The sequence below is a fragment of the Sebastes fasciatus genome, chromosome 19 (genome assembly GCF_043250625.1).
Source record: "Sebastes fasciatus isolate fSebFas1 chromosome 19, fSebFas1.pri, whole genome shotgun sequence".
Classification (NCBI taxonomy): Eukaryota; Metazoa; Chordata; class Actinopteri; order Perciformes; family Sebastidae; genus Sebastes; species Sebastes fasciatus.
Genome location: NC_133813.1, coordinates 7,235,636 through 7,262,264, shown reverse-complemented (window position 1 = coordinate 7,262,264; position 26,629 = coordinate 7,235,636). Strand labels below are relative to the sequence as shown.

At 41.6% G+C, this 26,629-nt stretch overlaps 2 protein-coding genes across 4 annotated transcripts in view; one reads left to right on the top strand and one right to left on the bottom strand.

Annotated features, from left to right (window-relative positions):
* LOC141757117 (ras-specific guanine nucleotide-releasing factor RalGPS1) overlaps window positions 1–26,629 on the top strand; it is a 70,427-nt gene that overhangs the window by 19,755 nt on the left and 24,043 nt on the right. The window lies entirely within an intron of this gene.
* On the bottom strand, window positions 731–15,689 carry LOC141757118 (angiopoietin-related protein 2-like). The gene is made up of 5 exons (XM_074617395.1): window positions 15,282–15,689; window positions 6,952–7,935; window positions 4,912–5,105; window positions 2,440–2,710; window positions 731–1,410 (listed from the first exon to the last, which is right to left on the bottom strand). Exons 2-5 carry the CDS (start codon window positions 7,898–7,900, stop codon window positions 1,211–1,213), a joined length of 1,614 nt encoding a protein of 537 aa, XP_074473496.1. The 5' UTR covers window positions 7,901–7,935; window positions 15,282–15,689; the 3' UTR covers window positions 731–1,210.

Genomic DNA, 26,629 nt, shown 5'->3' with positions numbered 1-26,629 from the left:
GCACTGCATTGTTTTTACTTAAAGGTGCTTCATTGTCACTCATTGATTTACGCTTTACTCTGTTTTCATGCCTTGCGGTTTGTCTTACCGGTATCGGTTTTCTGAGCTGATGATATCAAAGTACTCTCTCAGCTCTGTTTATTGGAACGGTGATTGTATTCCAGATGTGTGAAAGGCAAAAGGGCTGATTTTAGGTTGTTGGAGTGGTGGCAAGGCTGAAGTTGCCTACCTGAGAAGGAAGGAAGACGCTGGAGGAATTTCTTAGCATCTCGGATATGAAATGAATCACGAAAGAGAGGAACTGATTTAATTAGATCACTGGAAAACACATGCAGAATTTTACATCGTTTATTTGCAAGATTGATAACATACAGACTATAAAAAATAATCTTAATGAAACAGCATATATATACACAGAATACCTGGTACATACTGTATCTGCACACTAATACAGTGACTAGTCTTTTCAACAGACCAGGAAGACCTTTGGTGGGTAGAGGGGATGGCTGAGTTGTACACACTGAACTGTTTTAAGTTGCTGCTTTTACCTGGAAAACCTGCAATGAGGTTGTATTTGTTATTAAATGTTTTTGTTTTTAAGGCTTTAATCTATTTCACAATGTCCATGTTCACACAAAAGTATGTTGATTAATAGTACACCTATTGAGTATGTAGTGCTGCATAGCATGCGATTTCGGACGAAGCCCTTATGTTGGGTTTTAGGTAGAACCATTAGAAAGGGTTCCAGGTGGAACCTTTATAAAAGGTGTACTTTGTTCCCATACTAAGTGGTCAGAAGACCTTCAGCCTATTGTTTTACTAACTATTGTCAAATAAAAATTACGAGACAAAGGACTTTATCCTGGCAAATGACATTTACTGCAATTATCTAGAAAAATGTATCAAAATAAATAACCAGATTTCTCTCCTGAATTGATCCCAATCTATATTATACATACATAATATATAAATGTAATATAAGCAGCAATAATACATCGGAAGTACCAGCAAAACCTATACCTGGAGGATGAAGCAAAACAATAATGCACGGATCCTATTCCACCTTACCTTTGCTATTTGAAGCTACATTATGAATATAAAGCAACCAACAAGACTGAAGATCAAATTTCAAGGATTTTTGTGATATAGAAATGGAAACCCCTTTTTCGTTTGTCCAGTAAAATCTGTTCAGTTTTGACAGAGTGAAGTGTTAAAGGAAGATGTTCGGATTGGGTCGTATCATCATGGTCACTTTCTTCAGAGAATAAGCTCCTCCTCTGAACTCGGACCAGTAGACCCCGTCCTGGTAACGGCTGCGGTAATGCCCGCCGCGGTACCACACGCCGTTCAGGTTGGAATGAGCACAGGCGTTGTACCACCATCCCCCCTTCTGGTAGTGAGCGCAGTTACCTGGAGACACAAGGAATCAAATCAGACCAATTTATAATCTAGCAATCTGGTCTTCTGCTGGTTCAGGGGTTAAGGATTGATCATTAATCACTGAGCCCAACAACGGACTACCATGCTGTTTTCATTAAAGTCTTGCACAATTGGCATTTTTGTATGTTTATTAGGTCCAGAACAATAAAGCTCAACATGCTCCATGCAGCGACCGACCCACCGTCCGTTCTCTGCGGGTGTGTTTGTGCACCGTCTGCATCAATTAGTGTGTACATGCTTCAACAGTCACCATCTTTTCCATGTGGGAGTTGTCATTGCTGTACAAATACTGTTCAAATCTACAGCAACACAGACAACACGTTTGAGAAGCAGAAAATGTACGTGGCAGTTCTTGTTCTTCTCGTCTTTATAAGTACATTGGTTATCTGATTACCGGTGAGTTTTGGAAGGAGGTGGAACAGGAAGTGATTGGGCCCGGGGGTCCCACAGACCAACGAGCCGCCGTGTGACGATCGCATTGTTTCAAATGTCGAGTGGCATGTTCTGGATCCCGGGGTCTTGGCTTGGGAACCGGAGGGTCGCCGGTTCAAGTGTGGACCGGTAGCTGGAGAGGTGCCGATTCAAGTCAACGAACCCCCTAACTGCTCCAGGAGCGCCGTACTAGTGTTGTCACAATACCAAAATTCGGACTTTGATACGATACCCTGCCTAAATATCTCAATACCGATATTGAAACGATACTACGGCAAAAATAAAAAAAAAATGGAAAAGTAATGGAAAAATATATGACAGAACATGAAACTTAAAATTGCCTGCGTTATGAACCCTCTGAAATGTATGTGAATGTGTATCTAGTAGGGATATGCGAAGAATATCAAGGCCCTTGTGTGAATTACCAGCGTTTCCACCAGTGTATTGCATGCCGGCTGAGCCTAAGTTGACTCCCCACTGGGCCTAATCATCGGGGAATTATATACTTTTAAGATGTTTAAGTGAAAGCCCACCAACAGTTATGATTGCTCACTGCATTCCACTCACCCGTGTAGACGTCATGGTCTCTGTCCAGTGTGGTAAACTGCTTGGCGTTGTGCCATGTAAGAGAGTCTCCAGCGTTGCCGTGGTATCGGCCCACTCGCAGCCGGTAGAAGTCGGCCTCAGACTCGACACGGAAGCTGGCGTACTCCGCATAGGTCTTGCGTCCGCTCCAGTCTTCCAGAGTTACAAGCAGCTTGTAGGTGCCCTGGCTGGTCAGCCAGTAGATGTTCTCTAGACCTAACCAGTATTCACCATCAATGTTTCCAAACCCTTGCTGTAGAAAGGAGAAAGACATTGCATTAGTCAGGAGTTACTGACTGACTGTTCTTAACACATGATTCAATAGGAAATGCCACAGCAATTCCCTTTATTTACAAGAAAGAAGCTGTTTTTCCTCCCCTTGGATTCAGCCAATGCCTTCCAGCAACAAACCACCCATGTTTTCCAAGCATCTGTGAAAGACTGGTATGATGTCCGAGCGATAGGCCAAGAGCAGTGGCATAATGGCAGGACATGTTTAAGCTCCTCTCCAGCAGAGCTCAGTGCGCCTGAATCCCTGGTTTCAATTACATCACACATGAGTTCAATTAGGAGGGAGTCCCCGTCCCTGCCAAATGTGAGCGTGTAATTGGCTTTAAGTGCTTTGCTGACTCATTGAGGGTGGGTAGGGGAATGATTGGGTTGGGGGGACAACTTGGAAGTGCTCCTCCGTGCTTTGGTCATGAGTTTAAACTTTAAATCAGAAGTGTATCCATATTGGGATGTCCTCACTTGAGGCTGTTAATCTTTGGCAACTGAATGTTTCACTCTGTGCACCAGTTATTTACGTAACGTCGAGTTCAACCGGTAGTAACTGGAAAACACAGCGTGGTTATGAAGTCCTTGGATCAGTGCACCGACTGCAACACCGAGACCATGCTTGGCTCATATGAATTGATTTCAGCTCTGTTGTTGTGATCTCATAGATTTGATTTTGTGGAGTTTTTCTTACAATTACTCACGTCTTACACAATGAGATGGATTCGCCAAACAGTTTGTTTTGCAAGACTGACTAAACGGTGCAATAAGTGTGTCCAGTGATTCAGCTGGGCAATACTCAGGTTTACTCTGGCATTAATACTGCATTTATTTATACTGGACACTTAAAATAATATTCTTATTTATTTATAATATTCTTGTATTTTTACACACTTAATCATAGATCCCATTTTTCAGATTTATTATCTACGGTGTTATAAATTGTAGTATACATATTCTACTTATTTCTTAATTCTATTTTTCCATATTTATTGTTATATTGTAGTATAATGCACATATTTTTACACACAGTACTTATTTCTTATTTCTATTTTCTTATATTTTCTCCAAGTTTATATTAGGGATTGTCGTGTACATCGTCGGTTGGTATCTTTGGGCGATTTTTTGGGCCAATATTTGTCATTTTATTTGGCTAATTTAATCGTCCACCAGAACGAGAGCCGCTCAGCCGCTACTCAGCGGGCAGAGAAAGATAGCGGGGGGAAACGACGTGCAGAGCCGGCATATTTTTCATATCGAACTCGGTGAAATAAGGGTTTATTTTGACCAAACCAGAGTTGGTGATTGTTGGAAAGACAAACCAAGACGAAGGGACTGTTTTGGTGAGTTTTATTTTGTTTCTGTTGAGTTTGAATGAAATGTGTTTTACGATGCTCCGCCGCTATAACAGCTGATTGCCCAGCTGAAACTACGGCAGTGGTGGAGGGCGACTATATCGGTTGGAAAATTTTAATACATCGCCCAACCCTAGTTTATATATACTGTATATATTTCTATTCTAGAATGGGAGCAACTGTAACATAACCCAATCTTGTATCTCGAGAGACTTAGGAATTTGATCCAAAGTATACTGGAGCATACAAATTGAAGGCAACAAACTTTATATGAGGACTAACATTTCAACGCCAGCTGAAGAAGCACCTGGTTGATACTCAGATTTTTCCTCTATGGCACCATGAGGTTGACATTTGTGGTTTTGACTGAAATGTCTCGTTGTAAAGTTTGATACAGACATTGATGTTCCCCTCAGGATGTATTTCATCACTTTGATGGTTCCCTGACTTTTTATTTAGCGCTGCCATCTGGTCAAAATTGTATTTTTTTTCCCCTATACATTGGTTTATTACCAAATACTTGAGGAAACTAATGACATTGTCCCATCAGCCTCAGCCGTACTTTGTATTTTGTGCTAATTAGCAATGCTAACACGCTAAGATGATGAACATTATACCAGCTTAACATCTGGATGTTGTATTTTTGTGCATGTTAGCGGGCTGATATTAGCATTTAGCTCAAAGCTCCACAGACTCTTGTTTAAAAAGTTGAAATGATTCTGAGCCTGTTAGGTCCTAAAATATAACACTCCATCTCCATTTAATGCAATGGATGTTGACATCCTTACGGCTCGATTTCTCAGAACTGTCAAGTCCTTATTACCTTGTACGTGTCCCAGTTCCTAAAGAAGTTCACAGCGCCGTCCTGACGTCTCTGAATGACCGTCCAGCCACCGGGATCATGTCTCTGGTCACACCAAACCTGCATGAGTCGGTTGCCGTTGTCCGGTTTCAGGAGGTACATGCCGCTGTTGGTGTATCCGCCCTCCAGAGCCTCTAGACAGTCTTTGAAAGGCCCTGCAGGAGAGACGGACATGCTGACTAACAAAGCTGTTGTATGATGCATAATGATCTACAAAGGCTTTTCATGACTGGCATCAATTTTCACCGACATGCTATCGTCATCATCAATATAATTCTAACAACCCGTGCAAGTAACAGACTCTGCATCTTCAAATAAAATGGTAGAACATATGGACGGAGTGCTCCTGGAAAAGTGAAGTCACTGTTGACCATATGTTTTTTATGCCAAATATGACGAATGCTTTCCAGTGTCAAGCAGCCGTAAATATTACCGTGAGCAAAACAGCACTGTATTTCTTAGTAACCACGGAAGACATCACATGAAAACAACACATTTAAAGGACCAATATGTTATATAGTCACTGTAATAAATCATAAAGTGACCATGATATGTCATCGGAGATTAAGGAAACATGCTGAATTGAAATACTGGCTTCTCCGACAACAAAGCTACAGCCAGAAACGGAAATTTCCATTCCGGTCCGGAACGTCTGTTTTTGTTTTGGATTCTGTGTGATCTCGTCTGCTGTCCATTTGGACACTCTGTTGCCACATATGAAACAAATTGTCACGCAAATACTGTCTTCTGCAGCCATGGAAGCAAGCTAAAAAACTGGATCAACAGAGTTAACGATAGATTCTACCCGACCTGAAAAGCCTCGGCTCATCTCTCTGTGGCCCGTGTGCAGCTGGGTTATCAAGGCAGCGAGTATTTGAGACACACAGCCGCTGAAGTGATTCCGACTACTGCTGGCCAGAGGCTAACGCGGTCATGTCTAGAAGGTAACCCTTAAATTGCAAAAATTTGCTCTCAGTCGCACCAGAGGAGCGGACGAGCCACGGCTCTATTGTTTTGAATCTGTACTGACATTTTAAACGCTAGCTGTCAGTGCTACATATTGTTGCTTTAAATGGCTATACTTTATTCAGATCTCACCATACTGTTATGTGCAGTGGTTACATGGTTTAATTTTTCCGCTTTGGAATCATAGAAAACTTTATGATTTGGATCATTGCTGTAAAACTACGCCATGTGGTGAACACTTACTGTAACACCTCATGGTACTGATACTAAAAATCAGCATTTATATTTTATATCTGGAAAATCCCAGAAAACTAGCTATTAATTCAGTTGGCCTTTTTAAATCTTCTTTTTTTTGTGTTTCCATTTGTGGCAGTGGTTAGCACTGTCGCCTCACAGCAAGAAGTGTTCCGGGTTTGAATCCACTAAGGGTTTTTCTGTATGGAGTTTCTGTTTAGACTAAATTTACAAAAGAAGATAAACAGGCATTTAATATATATATATTTAATCGCATGATTGTCCATGATTAATCGTGATTTGTCAAGCATGTCATGATCTCAAATCAAATGATGATTTAAAAACCTCTCCCTCAATTTGAATTTGTGACATGCATGTATGAATGTCCAGTTGTGCTGTGCGTGTAAACATTTCAACACTTTCTCTTTTGTGACCTTAACAAAAGTCAAACTGTGACCATTGTGACCTTTAGATAAACATGTGGATATGGTAACATCAATGAAGCTGACCAGATGTTCATGTTTAATCTAAGCTTGCGTTATTGTAAACTAACTGTTGACAACCACAAACAAGTTACTGAAGACTTATTATAAGGATATTTTAAGGACTTTGATCAGTTGCAGCTGTAATCTTTCAAAAAAGGCCTCTTTGATCTTCTGTATGCGTGTTCACAGTGAAATTTATTACTGTAGAAGAAACGTTTCCCCAGCTTTGTGAAGAATTGGAAAATGTGTGTGTGGCCTGTGTCTGCTGCAGACCTCAGAGGAAGACATGAAAGTGTCTGTGTGGTCATCTACTTACCAGAAGGCTCGCTAGTAAAGCTGTATGTAGCACTTGGCATTGTGGGCAGCGGAGGTGGTAATGCTTTGGAGTTCTGGTCATTCTGAATGTCGTTAGTCATGGGTTTGTATGTGTTGCGGGTGTAGGTAGGTGGGTGGAAGGGTCTGTAGCCTCCAGGAGACAATGGAGGCATCTGAAGAGGAGGCTGAGGCATCACCGGTTGCTGAGGCATCACCGGTTGCTGAGGGATCACCGGTTGCTGAGGGATCACCGGTTGCTGTGGACGGGCAGGGCGGCTCCTTTCCTGCACCACGCCGTACGAGTATCCTCCCCGCTTACAGTGCTCCTCCAGCTGCACCAGGAGAGCGCTCTGGTTATTCGCGAAGGCCGACAGATGCTGGTACTTATGTTCCAGGTCACGGTAGCGTGAGCCCATCCTCCCAATCTCGTTCGTGTGGTTGAGCACGCGGGTCTCCAGGTGCGACACCTCGAGAGCATTGTCCCGTTTGCGGATAATCTCGTGCAGCAGCTGCATGTAGAGCTGCGTAACCCTGGAGTTCATGTTGCGGCTCTCTTTGCGCAGCAGCTTGACTTCATTGACCACCCCCCCATCTACCTCTACCAACTGCTGCAGCACTTCAATCTGCTGCCGCTGCTTCTGCAGCTCGGTGTTGAGCAGCTCCAGATCCTGCTTGTTGACCCGGTTTTCCAGCAAGGCCTCGGGCTCCTGGGAGTTCACACAGATGGCCCCGTTGTTTTTCTGCTGAGGGACGATAAAGGTGTAAGAACACTTGTCCGTTTGGGAAGCGCTGTGGTCGACCACGGAACGCTTTTGCCGTTTCGGCGCATAGATAAACTCTCTCTCCAGGATCCCATCACTGTCCGCAATTTCCTGAGTCTCTCCCTGGAGAGAGGACTTGGGTCCAGAGAGCAACAGGAGCACCAGCAAAACCACCACAGGGAGAATCATAGCACAGTCCTGCTGCACCCGATCCAAGATGATTTCTGGAACAGAAGGGGAAAGAGATTATCAGTAAATGTCTATTCTCTCACATCATTCACTGCCACAGCCTATTAACGCTGAAGGCTACTGTGCTACAAATGGACAAAGAGGAACACAGACTGGATCGAATGTAATGCAGCAGATAAAGCTGAAGTATAAATAAACATCACAATCCTCTACGCTGAAGTTGCAACCAGAGATGTGACCCATGACCAGATTATCATAGTTTTAAAAATGCAGTGATGCTACACCGGACGTATACTGTATAATGCAGAAATTACATACATACTGCAAATGTAAATATCGGTCTCCTTGATTACTAATAATCGGTATCACTATCAGCCCTATCAGTAGACCCCTGTACCTTATTACATATTTTTTGAAGTTACTTTGTTGTCATCCCAAATATTGCATTTTGCATATAGCATTACTAATGGTCACAATCTTCAGGTGCTTATAGCTGCATTCATTAGGGCCGAAGCACATACAGTGCCGAGCCTTTTCCAGTCTTTTCAAAATAAAACTACTTAGTTAGGTTTAGGAAAAGGACACGGTTTGGGTTTAAATGACACCAGAAGTGCCATACCTTAAGTACGGAATTTACGTGACAAAAAATGACTTAGATAGCTTTAGGAAAAGATCGTGGTTTGGGTTCAAATAACTGGAAGTGCCGTAACTTAAGTACGGATGTTACGTGACAAATAAACCAACTTTTACTTCTGGTTTCACACGAGACATGAACATCGGTCTCCTGTGTGAAAAACCTGTGTGTGTCCCGGTTCACAATTATGTGGATTACATACGAAATGATTTCGTGCTGACCATCCCGAAATTTTTTTGAAATTCGCGTTTATGTACACAAATCAATACATTCAATTTCGTGACTATTTCACAAACTGCTGTGCGAATGGGCTGGACAATGCTACAAGCAGCACTTCGGAAAAAAGGACACGCGCTCCGAACGAGGACTGAACTACAAAAAGATATGACTAAGAAGACTTGCTCAGGAAAATTTGTTCCTTATTTCCAGTCTTGGCTGTAAGCTTGTATACTGGCACGCCATGTTTTCATGATGATTCTCTTGGTCTTGTGGGAAAAAAATACCATCACAACATTGGAATGAGTCTCTTTGTTGGAGATGGTAGTTACTACATCATAAAATAAATGGTCATCCATTTTCCCACCAGAGTCTGTGACTGTCTAGCTGAGGGTTTTCTCTTGTTGAAAGTGAAATTCATTACTCACACAAGTGGACCATAAGAGACTTTGATATGTGAGCAGTAATCTTGGTTCATATTTCTGGCCTATGGCCTCATAGTCTTTGCTCTTGGTCCATGATTTGGCCTGAATAATTGAGGCTACGGTCTGTTTTATCTAAAAGCTATTTTCGACAGTGAGAATTTTCCTGGAATCTGGGAACTTTTCCACAGAAGCATATGTTCAGTCTTAGCCCCTCATCTACAGGTAGTAGCTTCTTATGGCCCTCAAACTCTCTATGTTACTGTCTGATGCATACCGCAGCAGACAAATAACCAGAGAAAAACAATATTAAAACAACCAGAACATCTTTGCTACTTTGAAGACAGGCATCAAGTCTCTCTTGTGTTTTTAGTCTCCCTTTTCATCCTCTACAGTTCTCTTAAAGTGACTGTGTATATATACGTTTTTACATGTAAAAATATGTTTTGATAGATTTTTATTGCCAATGTGTGAACAGGTTGTCACCTGAACCTAAAAAATTAGACCTTCCGCAACTTTCTGTCGCAAACATCACAGTTGCAAAACTGTAAATTGCAAGACTACAATTGCTCAAGTACAAATAACTCAAGCTTCACATTGGCTTTTTTTCGAATATGTTATCGGATTAATTTCTCCGATCTATGCAGTTCATGAAAGCCCTCTGACTTTTTTAGTTTCTGGGACTTTTTCATCAGTTGGCCTGTCTCTGAGCCTGGGCTAGTCTCTCTGGAGCTGGAGTTTAATACACTCAATGAACAGTGGTTCCGTTTATACAACTTTGGTTGTCTGTGTTGACATATGCGGTCATTAGTTTTGGGCTGCACGTGGCCTAGAGCTCAAGCGATTAGTCGATTAATCGATCGACAAAAAAAAGAAAATGTCAAGCATTCCCTTCAGCTTGTGCAATGTGAGGATTTGTTGCTGTTTTATATCACAATAAAATTAATTTTTCACTATTTTTTGACGTTAAATGACTAAACGATTAATGGAGAAAATTACTTGCAGATTATTGGATAATAAACATTGTTGGTTGCAGCCCTAATATCAAATGTTATCAGCTACAGTACGGTCTATATTGGTTTGAAAAATAGAAAAAAAAATGAATGACACAAGAAATAACACACATTAACCACTAACACTCACACAGATGTAGACTGAGTCTCAGGAAAGCCCCCACTCCCACATGGTTACTGTCAACGTTGGCACCTATTTTGTTTGGCCGGTATTCCCTCTTCCATTTAACAAACTCAACTTGTTTGACATGTACAGTATAAAGCTGTGGAAATGGAAAGTAAATGAACACGACAGGAAGCTCTTACTCCTGAAAGCAATAACAATCGTAGGAGGTGTGAACTACATTGAAGCTAATCCAAGCTCCTCTGTGTTCTGATGCAGTTAACAGACTGAGCTTATTATTTCCATAAGACCGGTGTTGAGGTGCAGTGTTGTAAATGCATGTGGTGCTAATGTTTATAGGCCAGCTGCGGTAGAATCTGAAGATTTTCCCCATAGCCTTTTTTCCATTTAAATTCTAAGCTCCTGAAAATGTACCTGTAGCTCGCATAACAATATTACACATGTCCCACTGATTTACCACTGCAGACTGCAGGATGTTTCACCTTATTTAAATCATGACATAATGTCTTGAAATGATGCAGATCTGTTGTTCTGCTCTCTGCATTTGTTTAATTATACTAATGGGCGCAAAAGAAGCATAAGATTATTTGATTGATCAGTTTTTAACGGAAACATGTGATTCATTACTCCAGAACTGCAACGTGGAAGTCCATAATGATGAGCATGGATCCATCACACTGATGCCGTCTTATTTAATTATTTGTTCTGAGCAGCTACGGGAGACAGACGACAGGGAAATATGACGTCCAGTCTGAGGGAGTTGTAAATGGCCCTGACTGCCAGGATGTGCAAAATACAGACACATGAATGAGATCTTTGTTGTCTGCAGGCAGTGTTGATTATGTACCTGGGTGGGGGCTTACATCCACCGATGGCTTCTGCTGTCACACTAACAATGTTACCGTCTGGCTTGGTGCACTTAGCTTTGACTCCAAAGGTCTGTTAGATTTGCTTAACAGCTGCATCAGAAAAACAAACGCACTCCATCCAACAGTTCAGCTTGACTACTTCATTTAACTGTCTCTGTCTTCAATTTGTAAAATCCTGGCTTTTATGAGGTAGTAATTTCACAACGATCAGCACACATAAACTTTGTGCAGAAAAGCGCCGTCAAAGTTAAAGCGATAATAACGTGTTGATGCAAATTTGTTTTAGCGCCACTAATTTCTTTAACGCCTTAACGCAACTTGCGATTTTTAGGTTGTAGAGGGATCAACTTTAAAGCTAGAGTGAAGACACTGGCATCATATGAAACTAGAAAACCTCATATTGTCATACTAGCTTGTCGTGAAGGAGGCTAAATAACGCTCCAAACTTACGCCAGGAAAAAGTGGCATGGCCATTTTCAAAGGGGTCCCTTGACCTCTGACCTCAAGATATGTGAATGAAAATGGGTTCTATGGGTACCCACAAGACTCCCCTTTACAGACATGCCCACTTTATGCTAATCACATGCAGTTTGGGGCAAGTCATAGTCAAGTCAGCACACTGACACACTGACAGCTGTTGTTGCCTGTTGGGCTGCAGTTTGCCATGTTATGATTTGAGTATATCTTTATGCTAAATGCAGTACCTGTGAGGGTTTCTTATGAATATTTGTCATTGTTTTGTGTTGTTAATTGATTTCCAATAATAAATACATACATATATTTGCATAAAGCAAGCACATTTGCCCACTCCCATGTTGATAAGAGTATTACATACTTGACAAATCTCCCTTTAAGGTACATTTTGAACAGATAAAAAATGTGCGATTAATTGTGATTAACTATGGACAATCGATAATCTAGATTAAATATTTTAATCGATTGACAGCCCTAATAAAAACATATCAGGTCTACAAATATAATTTCATTTGTCTATCATGCAGTTATATGTTTGTTCATGTATACATTTGCAGTTGGTCCGTTCTGGAGCCCTGTATTGGGATCGGATCGGAACTGAATAAAAGTGAATTGTGCTTCTCTAATATTTGCTAATAAGACACAAAAACCCGACTTTAGATGAAGGATTTCTAGTTGTTTTGACAAGTGATTGAGTGCAGTGGTTTGAAGAGCACTGCAGGAGTGTATCTGCCTCTGTGCTGTAATGAAGATGAAGTGTTCATTTCCTGCTCTCTGCGGAACATGACACAAAGTAATCCATCCCAGCCCAGGAGGAACCGAACAGGAAGATACAATCACACATCACTTCTCAACTTCTATATCTAGATTATACTCATAAATGCTGAAAGTTGACTCGCCAGTGAAGTTGATAAAATATGTGTGCTTCCATATTTCACTGGCAAATGTGGGTGTGCATGCGTTTATCAGTGGTCATTACATGGTTAGATTTGTCTCTTCACACACACATACACACAAACCACATGTCTCTGACGATAATGAAGTCTGTCCATAGCTACAATATGTCAGGGCTTCTGTCAGATCTCTGGGAAATGCAGCACGGACTCCATAAAACCAGTCGGACCCAGATCACCATCTGTCAGATAGACTTCTAAACGGTGTCAGCAGACACATACACGACCACACAGAGAACAAACAAAGCTCTCCGTGGTAGACGTCACAATCGCTCAGCAGCAACCAAAGTGATAAATGAATTTGTCAGGCATGCTTTATCCCTCCTCGTCTCCCGCTTCTCTCTTTCCATCTTTGTCACTCTGTCTGTTTCTGGCACTCATTCATTCTCACACACACAGCATGAACAGTTGCCGGGTGCTTCCAACTCGTCTGCGCTGCAAACGCACGTCGGCTTCTGGACATAAAGGTATTACAGGCCTGTGGAGCTCTTTAAACCACGGGGGGGTCGGGAGCAAAGAGACACCCGGCTCTCCTCATTCAGCGGATTCGGTTCAAGTGTTGGCTGACTAATGAACAACTTAAATAAGTAGCCCCGGTCAGCCCCGTGTCTAGCTGCTGGAGCTGAATGGATTGAGCTATCCTTTCATTAGTCTGTGACTAACATCCTCCCGTTCTGCCTCAACATGCTGCTTGATGAGTCTCACTGAAAAGGTTCATTCAGTCTTTGATTTGTGGTGTGTTGCACTTTAAGCAGTCACAACATCAGCTGTAACGTGGCACAGTTTGAGTCTTTTACATAATCGCACAATTACTCAGCTAAGTGACCTCATTGTGAGGAAAATTTATATTTCTTCTTTTCAGAAAAACACGCCAAGACATGAGTGGACCAGAGGAAATATACATGGCAGGGTGTCTTCCTATTACAGTCTACTAAATATTCCAGCAGCTTTGCATAAACAAATGACGGATCCCCTAAATTAGTTTTTAAAGGAATATTAAAGGTTCCCTGTGGAGTTTTAGACCTCAAGTAGCGCTGTAGAGTACTTCTTTACATGCAGGTTCCTGTTTTTGTTTGTCTCATGCCACCAAAGAGTTTAGAAGCAAAGACACGAAACTCCGCTAGATGGCGCTGCGGTAGCGCTACCGCCATTTTGGACTGAAAACGCCAATATGTATATGACATATATCCGGTTCTGCCAGCTTCCTGCTAGCTGTATGCGGCCGTAATAATGGATATATTGGCTGTAATTCATCACTTTTATTATCTTATAATACACCCATGGGCTGTATGCTGTAAGCCTGTACCGTGGTGGATGTATTAACGTCTCTGTTCCCAAACGACCGGCTATCGGCCAGTAGCTAGTAGTGCCAGTAGCATGACATGAACAGAATTTAATGTAGTTGTAGGCTATTTACTAACACGCAGGGCAAAAGCACAGAACACAACCTCTTATACATCCATGGTCTGTGGTCTGTTAGATATTGATTTTGGATCCTTGACGTGAAAAAGTTTGAGATTGCTCTCAAAAATAATGTTTCTCTGTAAAATAATTAGTGAACTGTTTGTCATAATGGTTTTAATTAAACTTTATTTTACCTGATTTATAGAATATTATTTTACAGGGCAAACACACAAGGCTGTGATAAATAATAAAAATAATAATTTAAATAATAATAATTGTCCAAAATGATGAAAAATTGCATATTTTTAAGTCAAAAACCTTCAAATTTTCTTAGAGACCCAAACCCAATATCTCTTAGTATCTTTTATTCGCTGTAGACGTTCAGAATGTGTCTCTGTATAATATGTAGGAGCATCCTGACTGGGACGCTGCTCCTAAAACCTGAATGAAGAGCTCCCACACCTCAGCTCTACATGCATACCTGCCAGGCTATAGGCATCCTATAATATATAAACAACACAGGAAATCACTTTAACTATAAACACTATATACAAACACACCACTTAACCCTATAATGTCCCAGTGTGAATATTATTAGAGTATTATAGGCCTACTACAGAAGATGCGTAGCCCAAGTATAATAATATAGAAAACTGATTATGACACGCAGTATAACATGTTTAAAGAAATAATGAATAGATAGGAATAAGTTGCAAGAGATTGCTGATACCGACCGAAACACACGCCAACATGTGAGTCCAGAGCTGCCGGTTCTACACCAGTGTAACAACTGGCTGCCCAAAAACACCTGATGTACTCTTACAGAACAAACTGTATTCATGTGGACTCTCTATTCTTGACTATAAATAAAAAGATAGTTATTGCCAAGAGGACAGTGACTGTACGTTTAACTCCTTAAACCCCACCGACACACCGGTAGGTCAGAACAAAGTCATGATGTGAAGCAAATCTTTGCTCAAACCCAGAGAACTTTAACTTCCCAACAATATCAAATCTGTCAGGCTGAAAAAATATGACGCACAAGACATCTAGAATATTTCCAGCTAATAGAGTTTATAGAATATATAGGCTACTATATTGTCAGGGTGGATTAAGTGTATTTTAATATTGTTAAAGGGGAGCAAAGGGAAGGAAAACTGTGTGTTAAGGGTAAAACAGTTAGTGAGTGTTGGTACAGCGGGCACAGAGCACAATCCAGTATTCAGTGTGTTGCATATGAAATGAAAAAGAGAGGTCAAGTGCCCCACTCACCTCCACTTGTCTCTGTTTCCTTATACTCCCCGCCTTCCTGGCAAGTTTGACAAGTCCTCACTAGTCAGAGTCATTCCTCATTTCCTCTGCGTGTTGCCTGTTATTCTGTCAGTGGAACGGCTTCATAGTATTCCCTTTTACCTGCTGTCACAATCACTTCTCTGTAAAGACCATGAGGAAGGTGTGATGATGCCTCTGCAGAGCGGGATGTGTTTTATCAGTCCTCACGTGTCCAATCAAGCAGCAGCAGCAGCAGCAGCAGCAACAACAGCTTTCCAGTTGTGACTTCATTCATCTGCACAAGAGGATTTTTCCACCTTTCTCCAGTGATGAGTCACGTCTGCTCCTCAGTTAGAATCTCTTCCTTCCAAAGACTCGACCTCTCTCTGTCTTCTTGCCATTACGAGTGAGACACTTATTTTTTTCTTGAAGTAATTAAGCAGTGAGCCATGGCGACGCCCCTTTCCCCTCCCCTTGACAACAGGGAGATCATGGAGGAATTAGACGGAGGCTCCGAGTCCCCCCATTTAAACCCTTGCCCCCTGCAGCCCCCCCCCGCATCTCTCAGCTCCACAGTCCTACTTTTTGTTCCACTGCTCTCCTCCAGCCGGCCCATGACTCTGTCTGTGGAGCTGCATGTGTTGCAGTAAAGGTCACAGGTTTGGAGCATGTGGATCTTGACCTGTACTTACTGAGGGAAGCTACAGGCAAGAGAGATGTTTACCTTACATTTTCTCCTCATTGTTTTTTCTCCTGGTTCAGCACTTTCAATAAATTAATGGATTTTTGCTGCAGGAACTGGAAGTGACCTTTCTTGTAGGGAAATCATAATATTAAGGATATTAATAATTAATCGTTAAACGAAATATTTAAAAATAGCTGAAAAAACTGAGCAAAACTCTGAGGAGAATAGCTGGTCCACCTTAACAGTCCACCTTAAGTGTTGTGGCTCAGGTCTTGAGGAGTTGTAGCATTTATTCACCGACAAATAAACGTTTACGTTCACAGCTATAACACCACCCACAACCCAACACTCACTGCCGCCACACACACACGCGGTCTGTCGGACACTCTCTAACGTTACGCCGGGTTGACAGACCGTACGTGTGTGTGATAATGGCGAGCACGAAGCCACCAGCAATGCTACATCTCATGTAGTAGATCAGCCCCATTGTCTCCGATATCCGATCCAGTTATTTGAGTCGGTATCAACCCGATATCCGATAACAACAACAGTTCGGTAAAATAAGTCATTGACTTTTGGTTTCACACGGGACACAAACAGCGGTCTCCTGTGTTTGTTTGACCCATCCATCTATCCAATCCGACCTCCTCCTCCTCACTGTTTGTTACTCTTTATAGTACTACGTCGCCTGATTTCCTTCTTTGCTCCGTCATAATTACTATGGCCACTAGAGGTCGGCGTCACCTTCTTGTATTCGTAATGGTGATCAACCACCAACGGCCTTCTGAACCTACTAGTTTGGCAGCAATGAAACATAACGGATGCCAACTGCCGTAAAACTCCGAAGAAGAAGAACCGACTAGTAGGTGTAGCAGGCCCCTTCTAACCCATATCTATGAAGCCGATAATCACACACATTCAATCGGCTGATATCATTCGAAGTGGGTGGCTATAGAGCGGTGTCTTTGTGCAGGTCCCAAATTTCTTTGTATCTCATGCACTCGCCCAAAAATACACATGTATATGCAGAAGCGCACAGAAGCATCATACATTTCTCTGCAGGCATACACCAACAAAAGAGTGCTAGCCAGTAAACATGCATGTAAACAGTGCAGGTCTCAAAATGGCTTTACATAATGTTCTATGTGGAAGGAAATGCATTCAACATGTTTATCAGGACTCACGGATACACACAATGTGTTTGGGTAAGAAAAACTCAATATAAACATAAATGTATTTGTCAACAAAAGACGCCTTTTAAGTTTGTATTCCACCCAAAAAGTAGAAGCTACATAACGACTTCTTTTAGAAGGTCATCAAGGTTCCCCATTTCCAATCAGCAGCCCCCATTACCCAGAGAGGAAAAGTCCATTATTTTGTCTTCAAGACAACTCTTACATAGACTGTAAGCCGAGATGTTTATCTGTGAAACCAGGCAGGGGACTTTGCCAAAAGCAGAGGTGGAGTTTGGATAAAGTGTGTTGTGTTGTCATAGTAATTACTGGTTACATAACACCTGACAAAAAAGACTTTTCAATAAACATCCAGTGACTTTTTGTTTTTAATTGCATGTGATGTATGATAGGCTTTTTTAATCCGCGGATCAAAACAAGTGGCCTTCGTCTCGGAGAGTTCAGATGGGCGAGGAAGATGGTTATCCTCTGAGACATTCGGAGAAACTTTACTCTTTGGGAAGCGATGCTCATGTTGATTCGGGCTTTTGTTTCAGTTCCAAAAATGTTTACAGGGGACTTTTTCAGGCAGTTTAGCGTCACGCTTGTAGCTTCAAATGATCTGCATTGTAATCAGAATGTGGCAGAAATATTGTGGAGTAGGTTGCACTATGAAAGTTAGATGTGGCTCTAGTCTTTTTACTGGAGAGTATCATTCACACATTTACTCATTATGACCCAAAAGTCAACATCATATCTGACAAAAGAAACTCTACAGTGAGTGCAATAACAACAGTATCGCCAATTCAAATCCCGAAAGGAAATATTATGATACTCATACAAGTGAACTTCATGCAACGTTTTGAAACATGCCTCAGAGCACATCCAGATGCAGCAGAGTGTAATACCAGAGCCGTGATTCCTTCCTTCCTTCCTTCCTCTATTTGTGTTTTAACAAAGAGAAATTCTTGGGACTTCTTGTAATGGCTTTTGTGAGTCGTGCGATCCCGTGTCTTTTCCTTTCTGTGCTTCATGAAGGAGGACGTGCCCCAGCCTGTGACCACTCTCCAGTCTCTGTCTTCTCTATTCATGCACACAGTCTGCTCTGATGGGGCCTGATAATGACCTACAGCTACAACTGCTAGGCAGCAGGTAGTCAGGAAAGAGCAGTGGGCTATGAACCACCTTTCCTGCTGCAGCTTCATTTACACTAGAGGCCTTTAATTACTACAAAGCGAGCTCAACATACCCAGGGTATCTTGTCATTATCTGGCTTAACTAACCCTGAGAACGCCTTCGAAAGTGCAGATTATAAAAACTCTGGTCACTTTGTATCGGTGCAGACGTGTAAAACGGAGCGTTTGGGAAGCGATGATGTCATTTATGCATGGAAAGAGACAGTTGATGACAGCAGAGTGATGACAGGAATCCCAGCCCCCCCATGAGAAATATCTGTTATCGAACTGACTGCAATGAAGCCGAAGGAAAGAGAGGGAGAAGGGTGGTAACAAAATTCCTTGACCCTTAACTTGTGATCTCACTTGTGGTGACATGTAAATATTAAGGCGAGCGTTTGGAGTTGTTTTTGGAATCGAGTGTGGACGGAGACATATTTTGTAAAACAAAGATCGTGTGAGCAGATTTTTTTTTTTTTTAAACGGAGGGGAAAATATCTGTATACGTGTAGACAGGGCCTTGAACACCAACAAGAATCCCTGCTACCTTTTTTCAAAACAATATATGGTGTCATTTCCCTCCCTAGAAACATCTTTGGCAGAGTGCACAGACTCTGGCTTGCGATGCATGTTTTCCATATAACAGCCAACTGTGCACTCAGGCTCAAACCTGAGTGTATGCTGTTGCTGAGTTATAAATACAATGGGGCTGAATGAGCCTCCATAGACTTTAATGCATTAGGCCTATATACAGTAAATCATAACCTGTCGGACGTTATCATACTGTACAGCTCAATGGGCAATACCGAGTATCTTGAAATATCAATGGAGTTTGTGGTGCATATAGTGGCTGAGATATAAATACAATTGATGTCTATGGGATTGTATTTAAAGGTGCAGTGTGTAGGATTTGGCGGCATCTAGCGGTGAGGTTGCAGATTTCAACCAACTGAAACTTCTCCTGTATGCCAAGTGTTGGAGAACTAGTGTGGATGACGCGAAAACATGAAAATGTGGGTTTTATTTCTTTAAAAGGAGGACGACGGTGGGGGGCAGTGGGAAAGTTATGTATTCGGTGCATGCCCAAACACTGTGTAACACCGGTAACACCGACTACTGCCTATTTTGAAGCACCAGTATTGTAGTCTGAGTGAAGTGATGCAGTAGAATGAGTGTGTCCGAACGGTATAATGAGTTGCTAGCTGCCTTGGGACTGGGCTTCTCCGTGTGGAGACAGGAAGCCAAGCCGTACGGCTCTGCAGAGGCCGAGCACAGCTGAAACACATTACACCCAGCACATGTCTCTATTAGGATGACATCATCGGCAACTATGTGTTAAGCATTTCATGTTGTGTTATGCAGATGTAATATTTAGGCTGGAGCTGCCAGCACAGCTGATATCATGGACAGCCAGTAGATCTCAATGGGATTTGGGTGTAGCATTAAAAATGCATTAGGCAGTGGAAAGATTTTTTAGGCACGGATTTGTAGTTCCTGGAGTTTCAAGCAACACTTCTTCTATATCTGAAGACAACATTATAATGGAGTTTCATTCGTCTTCTTGATGTCTTACAGTTGTTTGCACTGCCAGCAGCGTGCTAGTTGGCTTCACTTTCTTGGTTTCTTTCATCATTACAGGCGCAGCTAAAATGCTGAGCTTTGAAATACATCAAACGCTGCCTGAGGTGCAAACCAAATATTTCCACAACTGGTCTCCATCTTTCCCTGCCCTCATCAGTTGAGCGTTTTTACAGTTTTACATGCAGTCTGCACACATCTTGTAAACTTGGTGTATAATCATTAATGATGGTGGCTCTCTCTGCTTTTTTCCCTGCTCTACTCAGGCGCCTGTCCAGCTAGTGGCCTGCCACGGGCTACTCTGTGACTATTCTGATTTCACTTCCTCCACAGTTATCTCCTCAACTACAACTATAGACTTCTGGTCTTAATCATATCTAACAGGGTTGGAAATAAAACATTTTGTCCAACTGCCACTGTGGCTGATGGATTTCAAAATCTACCAGCCACTTTTTGGGGGCTGGTGAGTGAAGCAAATAGCAGCTACTTGCATATTTAACCAGAATTTGCCTCATACTTGCCAACCCTCCCGATTTTTCCGGTTTCCTCCCGGGGTCACAATTCTCCCATATTTCTCCCGGTTTATGAGGTGAATGCTGACATACAGTGTAACATTACAGTGTAAAGCGCTTTGAGTGGTCGGAAGACTAGAAATGCACTATATACTGTAGATGCAATTCCATTTACCATTTAAACCTGAGGCAGCAATATGCCAGAGTAGCACCCAAAATAACAATAAGAAAACGATATTGGTTTGATTTGGAGCGGAGATGATATGGAAGCTTTATTTTTCAGACTTTTTTTTTACGGACATTTTTTCAGAATTTTTTTTTACGGACATTTTTTCAGACATTTTTTTTTACGCAAATTTTTTCAAACTTTTTTTTCCAACATTTTTCAGAATTTTTTTTTACGGACATTTTTTCAGACTTTTTACAGACTTTTTTTTACAGACATTTTTTCAGACTTTTTTTTTTACGGACATTTTTCAGACTTTTTTTTCCAACATTTTTTTAGACTTTTTTTTCCCAACATTTTTCAGACTTTTTTTTTCGGACATTTTTTCAGACTTTCTTTAAGACTTTTTTATTTTGCCAACCCTCCCAATTTTTCCGGTTTCCTCCCGGGGTCACAATTCTCCCGTATTTCTCCCGGTTTATGAGGTGAATGCTGACATGTAGTGTAAAGCGCTTTGAGTGGTCGAAAGACTAGAAATGCACTATATACTGTAGATGCAATTCCATTTACCATTTAAACCTGAGGCAGCAATATGCCAGAGTAACACCCAAAATAACAATAAGAAAACGATATTGGTTTGATTTGGAGCGGAGCAGATATGGAAGCTTTATTTTTCATTTGTTTGGTGCCACACTGTTGTGTTGTGATTGATAGGTCTATCTATTTATTTTTTTGTGTGTGTGCATGTACTTCATTCTGTTCTTTAAAAGATTAAATCATAACTGTCTCTTTACATTTGAAGTTTTTTGCTTAAGTTGCAACATCTTCAGCTCGACGTGTATCTGCCTCAATCTGTGCCCGTCACAGTTCCCCAGAGAACAAGATTAAGATTCAAATTTCCAAAAGATATTCCGGTTAAAATGACAGAACACAGAAATAAGCAACACATCCTCACATTGAGGAAGCTGGAACCAGAGAATATTTCCGTTTGTGCTTGATAAATGAACAAAATATTCATATAGATTATTAAAATTGTTGCAGATTTCAGATTAAAAACACGACTTTCATTGACATTTGACATGCTGTGTTGGGGTCTCCAGCCCGATCACAGCTGGAGACATAAATCAGCTCAGCAGCAGTGACGTTTGACCCCGGACAGAAAACATTTAACAGCTTCACACGTCCAACTAAAGAAGAGACAAAGCCAAGACTAACACTGATGGCTGCAGCTTTAAGGCTGGCCCACACTAAGAGATTTGTCAAATCTTAACAGATGTTGAAAATGTCAGAGACCCCACACATAACGACATATGTTATGTTAAATGTAACAGTTTTGTTCCTATAGTGTGTGGAGAGCAACGATTTGGCCAAATCAGCCACCACACTCCGCTTCAGTCAGCTTGGTTCTCTATTCCCTATCGTTCTTTCCCATGTGACTGCATCATCGGCTGTCCTCGGGGTTCCCCCACAGACAACAGGATATGTGATCGTAAATATTGAACATGTTTAATATTTACGATTTGAAATCTGTGCAGCTTGGATGGATTTCCGAGCCGATTGGGAATGTAAAAAACACTTAACATACCTCACACCACAGGAATATCTGGAAAGATAATCTTTGGAACCATCAGGAAATCAGGGCTTTGCTGACGATCGTCAGGAGAAAGGGGAATCGGGCCCAAAATCGCCTTGATTCCGGTGTAGTGTGTACCCAGCATTTGGCTGGCTGCCTGTGCTTCAGCTCTCTGCTGTAATGCAGCTCTTGTGTGGACGCTGCTGAACTGGAAAAGGCCGAAGCCTTTTCAACAGGATCACGGGGACAGTTACGGCATTGTTTGGCCTCAGTGTGTGAACAGGCAGCCGGACCACACACTAAGCAGCGTGGCAAAATATTATTATGTACCACACCGCAGCAAACGTGTGGAAAATGGCAGCTGACTGACTGAGTGTGTGTGAGTGAAGCAGTGCTGAGGAGCCGAGCCCTGACAGGTAAACAGCTCTGTGTTTGTGTCCCAGGCGCTCATCCTCCCATCATGGGAGCAGCACGCCAAGCTTCCCTGACCCCTGCTCCGTGACCTCTGACCTCCGTCATGCCTGACCCCCTGTGGGGCGTGTCTGCTTTGTGCTACTGACAGAAGGTGATTTAAGGGGAGGATGACATCTTCCTTGCTAACGAAATGACCTTAACCTGCCACCTCCCCCTCTCCATCCCCTAGTAGAAGAGAAAGTGCAGCAGCCGAGGGGTTGTTTAGTTGAATATGTTAATGTAGTCTGCCTGACTCATTGATCCTTTATCTGACTGAGGTTTGTGCCAGTTAGAATCTAAGACCCCGACCACGGCTCTGAAATATCTGCAGCCTAACTGAGCTGTGTATTGATAAATCCATGCTGCTGTCCGTGGTGCTGAAGTAGCAGACGGATTTGAAATTGCGACTCTTTCTCTGAGAGTCCCGCCCTTCTGTCAGTTTCATCTTAAATATGTTATATTGTCTAAACTTTAGCTAGAGAAGAGGTATTAAAAATACAGAACCAAAGGAGTTGTTCATGGAGCGGTCGGCTATTCGCGGGTGAACAAAACAAACCGTCCCTTCTGTTTTAAAAATGAACAAATCTCCTACTGCTCAAAAATGTCATCACTAGTTTGTGTGTGTGGGTGTGTTTGTTGAAAACACTGCTCACTGCACAACACACACCATCCTGCTGCCACTAATACTCACTGAAGCACCAAATGTGGATTAATCCGCTGCTGAAAATAGTCCCTAACAAATGCATGAGTTACTGTTTTAAGCCATAATAATTACTTTGTTTATTTTAAGATCCACAATATAGCCTACATGCACACGTGCACGCTTGTGCATTTAGGCTATATTGTGTGCGCGCGTGTGCAAACACACACATACCTCAGTTGAGAGAGTCCATTTGGTGAGACGTCATAGACATTTCTTAGTGAAGATTTAGGAAAAGAGGAAAATACCTTTTGCCTCTGCGTCATTTTAAGGAAATGTTTTTGAAGGCATCATTCTGAGGTCCATCAGATCACCACGCCTGTGTTGTTTAAAGAAACAGCATCATGCTCGGATCTCCATGATAACACCGTGAAAACAGAGCAGCCAGGCTGTAACAGGGAGATAAATGGAGTCGGGGAAGTGAATTCAGAACTGCGTTGGCTCTGGTTTGTAAACTGGCAGCAGTTTAGTGTGTTTCAAGTTTCATGTTCTTTATTATCAAATGCACAACAAATACAGTGAAGCAGTCGTTGGCAGTGAAAATGTTGGATCACAGGCTCCCTACAATAATGCTCATTCAATAAAAAGGAGAATCTAAGACATAACTTAGTGCAAGATAAAATATAGGGCTAAAATATATACATAAATAAAACAGAGTAATGTGGTAGGCACTATTGCAAATTAATAATCTGAATGTAGACAGGAATGTAGTAAATGTATATGCATAATGAGAAGATATATTAGAGCTGTGAATCGATTAAAATACTTAATCGTGATTAATCGCATGAAAATGTTGAGATTTGTCAGGTATTTAATACTCTTATTAACATGGCAGTGGGCAAATATGCTTCCTTTATGCAAATGTAAGTATATATTTATTATTGGAAATCAATTAACAACACAAAACAATGACATATATTGTCCAGAAACCCTCACAGGTAATGCATGTAGCATAAACAATATGCTAAATTCATAACATGGCAAACTTGACTATGACTTGCCCCAAACTGCATGTGTTTATCATAAAGTGGGCATGTCTGTAAAGGGGAGACTCGTGGGTACCCATAGAACCCATTTTCATTCACATATCTTGAGGTCAGAGGTCAAGGGACCCCTTTGAAAATGGCCATGCCAGTCTGGAGCGTTATTAAGCCTCCTTCCCGACAAGCTAACATGACATGGTTGGTAACAACGGATTCTAGTTTCATATGATGGCGGTTTCTTCACTCTAGCTTTAACACTGAGCCCTCTATAACCTTATTATATACTATATATATAATATTACCCTGTTTTGCCATACTGAAATGATCTTCACAGGTGTTGCAGTGCTCCTCAGTTTATTGGACTCCTGTAACTTTTTATGAATGCACATTCCCCAGCATGTCCATCTGTGCCCTCTGGTCTTTTCCAAAGCCCTATAAAACTGCTATGTCTACCCCCATTTTCCACATCCTATCTCAGCGACACTGTTGACGTATCCACTGAACTAAACGTTTCCAGAAAAGAAAAAAAAAAAAGTCTGGTCCCAGGTCTGGATATATCACTGCACGTGTTCCTGTCTGTTCTAGCCTTTGTTTGTGGTTCCAAAGACAAAGCATGGATGTTAAAGAACAGAGTCGTTCATATTTAGGCTGCTATGGGAGCATTGGTAGAAGAACTTTCCCTCACTGGATACCATCAAATTGAGATGAAATACGCTAAACTAATTATAAAACGAATTGCTGTCTGAAGGGCATCCACTTAATCTGATGAAAATGATACATTAAACCTGTATTTAACCCTTATTGCCTTCACGGTTACATGAGTTTCAGTATGTGTCCTTGGAGAGTCAAACATACCTGTGTGAGGTTTTGATAAGAATTAGGATTTCATCAAGTTATGACCATGTTGAAGTGAAAGCATAGTGTTTGACTCTCAGGACTGGAGGTGGAACAGGAGCAGGCCAATCGATGTTTATTGCCATGAGCTGGCTAAGGTTAATACTAAGTATTGGAAAAAACGTGATCAAGTGAGGTGAGATCAGAGGTCAAGGGACCCCTTTGAAAATGGCCATGACAGTTTTTAATCACTAAAATTTAGCACGCATTTGGAGCTTTGTTTGGCCTTCTTCAGAACAAGCTAGTATGACATGGTTGGCACCAATGGATTTCTTAGGTTTTGTAGTTTCAAATGATGTGAGTATCTTCAGTCTAGCTTTAAAACTGAGCCCGCTACAACCTCCGAAAGATCGATTGCGTTAAAGAAATTAGTGGCGTTAAAACAAATTTTAATGAGCAATTAGCTAACCAACCAACGACAGCCGACAATGACCGACGTCCTGTTGTTGGTACTTGGTGTAGACCAAAGCTCTGCCAGTACTGCTCTTAAATCATCATGATGCAACTGTGTATGTTTGTATTAATATGATTTAGTGCATGGTAACCACCACACGAGACACGCAGCAGCCTTAAGGAAGAACTGAGGTCATTTTTACCAGAGAAGCTCTGTGATCTGAATCCCGTACAGACTGCCCAGTTAAAGATTCCTACATCTCCTACCTCCCGTTAAACATTCAGTTAAACTAACTTCAGGTTGTAGCAGCCTTGTGAACAGTGAAATTCTTGTTAAATGTAATAAGGAGCCATGTATGTCTGCTTTTCCTAGTTTCGATAAGTCTTGAGAGGACGGCGTGTAATGCCCGCTTGTGCTACCGCTGTATATTGTAAGACACTTAAAGAGCTTCGGCTTCATGTCTTGGTTGCAGCAGCTTGGTGTGTTGTCCCAAACATGATCTAGTGTGAAGAGTTATAGCCATTTCCCTGTGTTTGCTTAAATAGAAAAAGTAAAACAGGACAGGTTTAAAATGGTAATATAAATAGATTTCAATAACACATTTGTTGCTTTCAGTTTATTCAAACAATGTTTTAAAGTATGTTGTGGCTTCAGTAAATACTTTGTTTAAGAGATAGCCGGCTCTGAAACATGTCCTTGGTCAGGTGTGTTTCTACCGTTTCTTTTTTCTTTGTTTGTGAATTTCTTTTATTCATTTATTGCTTAGGCAACAGTCATAGCACCTTTTTTTTTATTACCAGCTCTTCCTCTATTGGGCTGTCAAGGTTAATTATACCTCATCCAGCCCAGACCAAACTGACATCACCTCTCCATCAAACCATTTGTAAGACAGCTAAGAAGTCAAACTCCAAAATATCAAAGTACCGGAGCGTTACTCACTGGGATTAGTAACTGTAACACGCCTGTGTTTTCTGTATTTCTTAATGCAGTGTGTGTATAGTATTGCCAAGTACGTGTGTACGTTTTCTCCATCTGTTTGTGCTTTGTCAACTTGTACAGTGGT

Excerpts from the sequence above, each read along its gene's own strand:
- LOC141757118 (XM_074617395.1), bottom strand. The coding sequence starts at position 7,900 with ATGATTCTCCCTGTGGTGGTTTTGCTGGTGCTCCTGTTGCTCTCTGGA. Across the intron at positions 5,106-6,951 it reads CTTTACTAGCGAGCCTTCTG|GGCCTTTCAAAGACTGTCTA; the intron begins GTAAGTAGATGA and ends TCTCTCCTGCAG. Across the intron at positions 2,711-4,911 it reads GGAACTGGGACACGTACAAG|CAAGGGTTTGGAAACATTGA; the intron begins GTAATAAGGACT and ends TCCTTTCTACAG.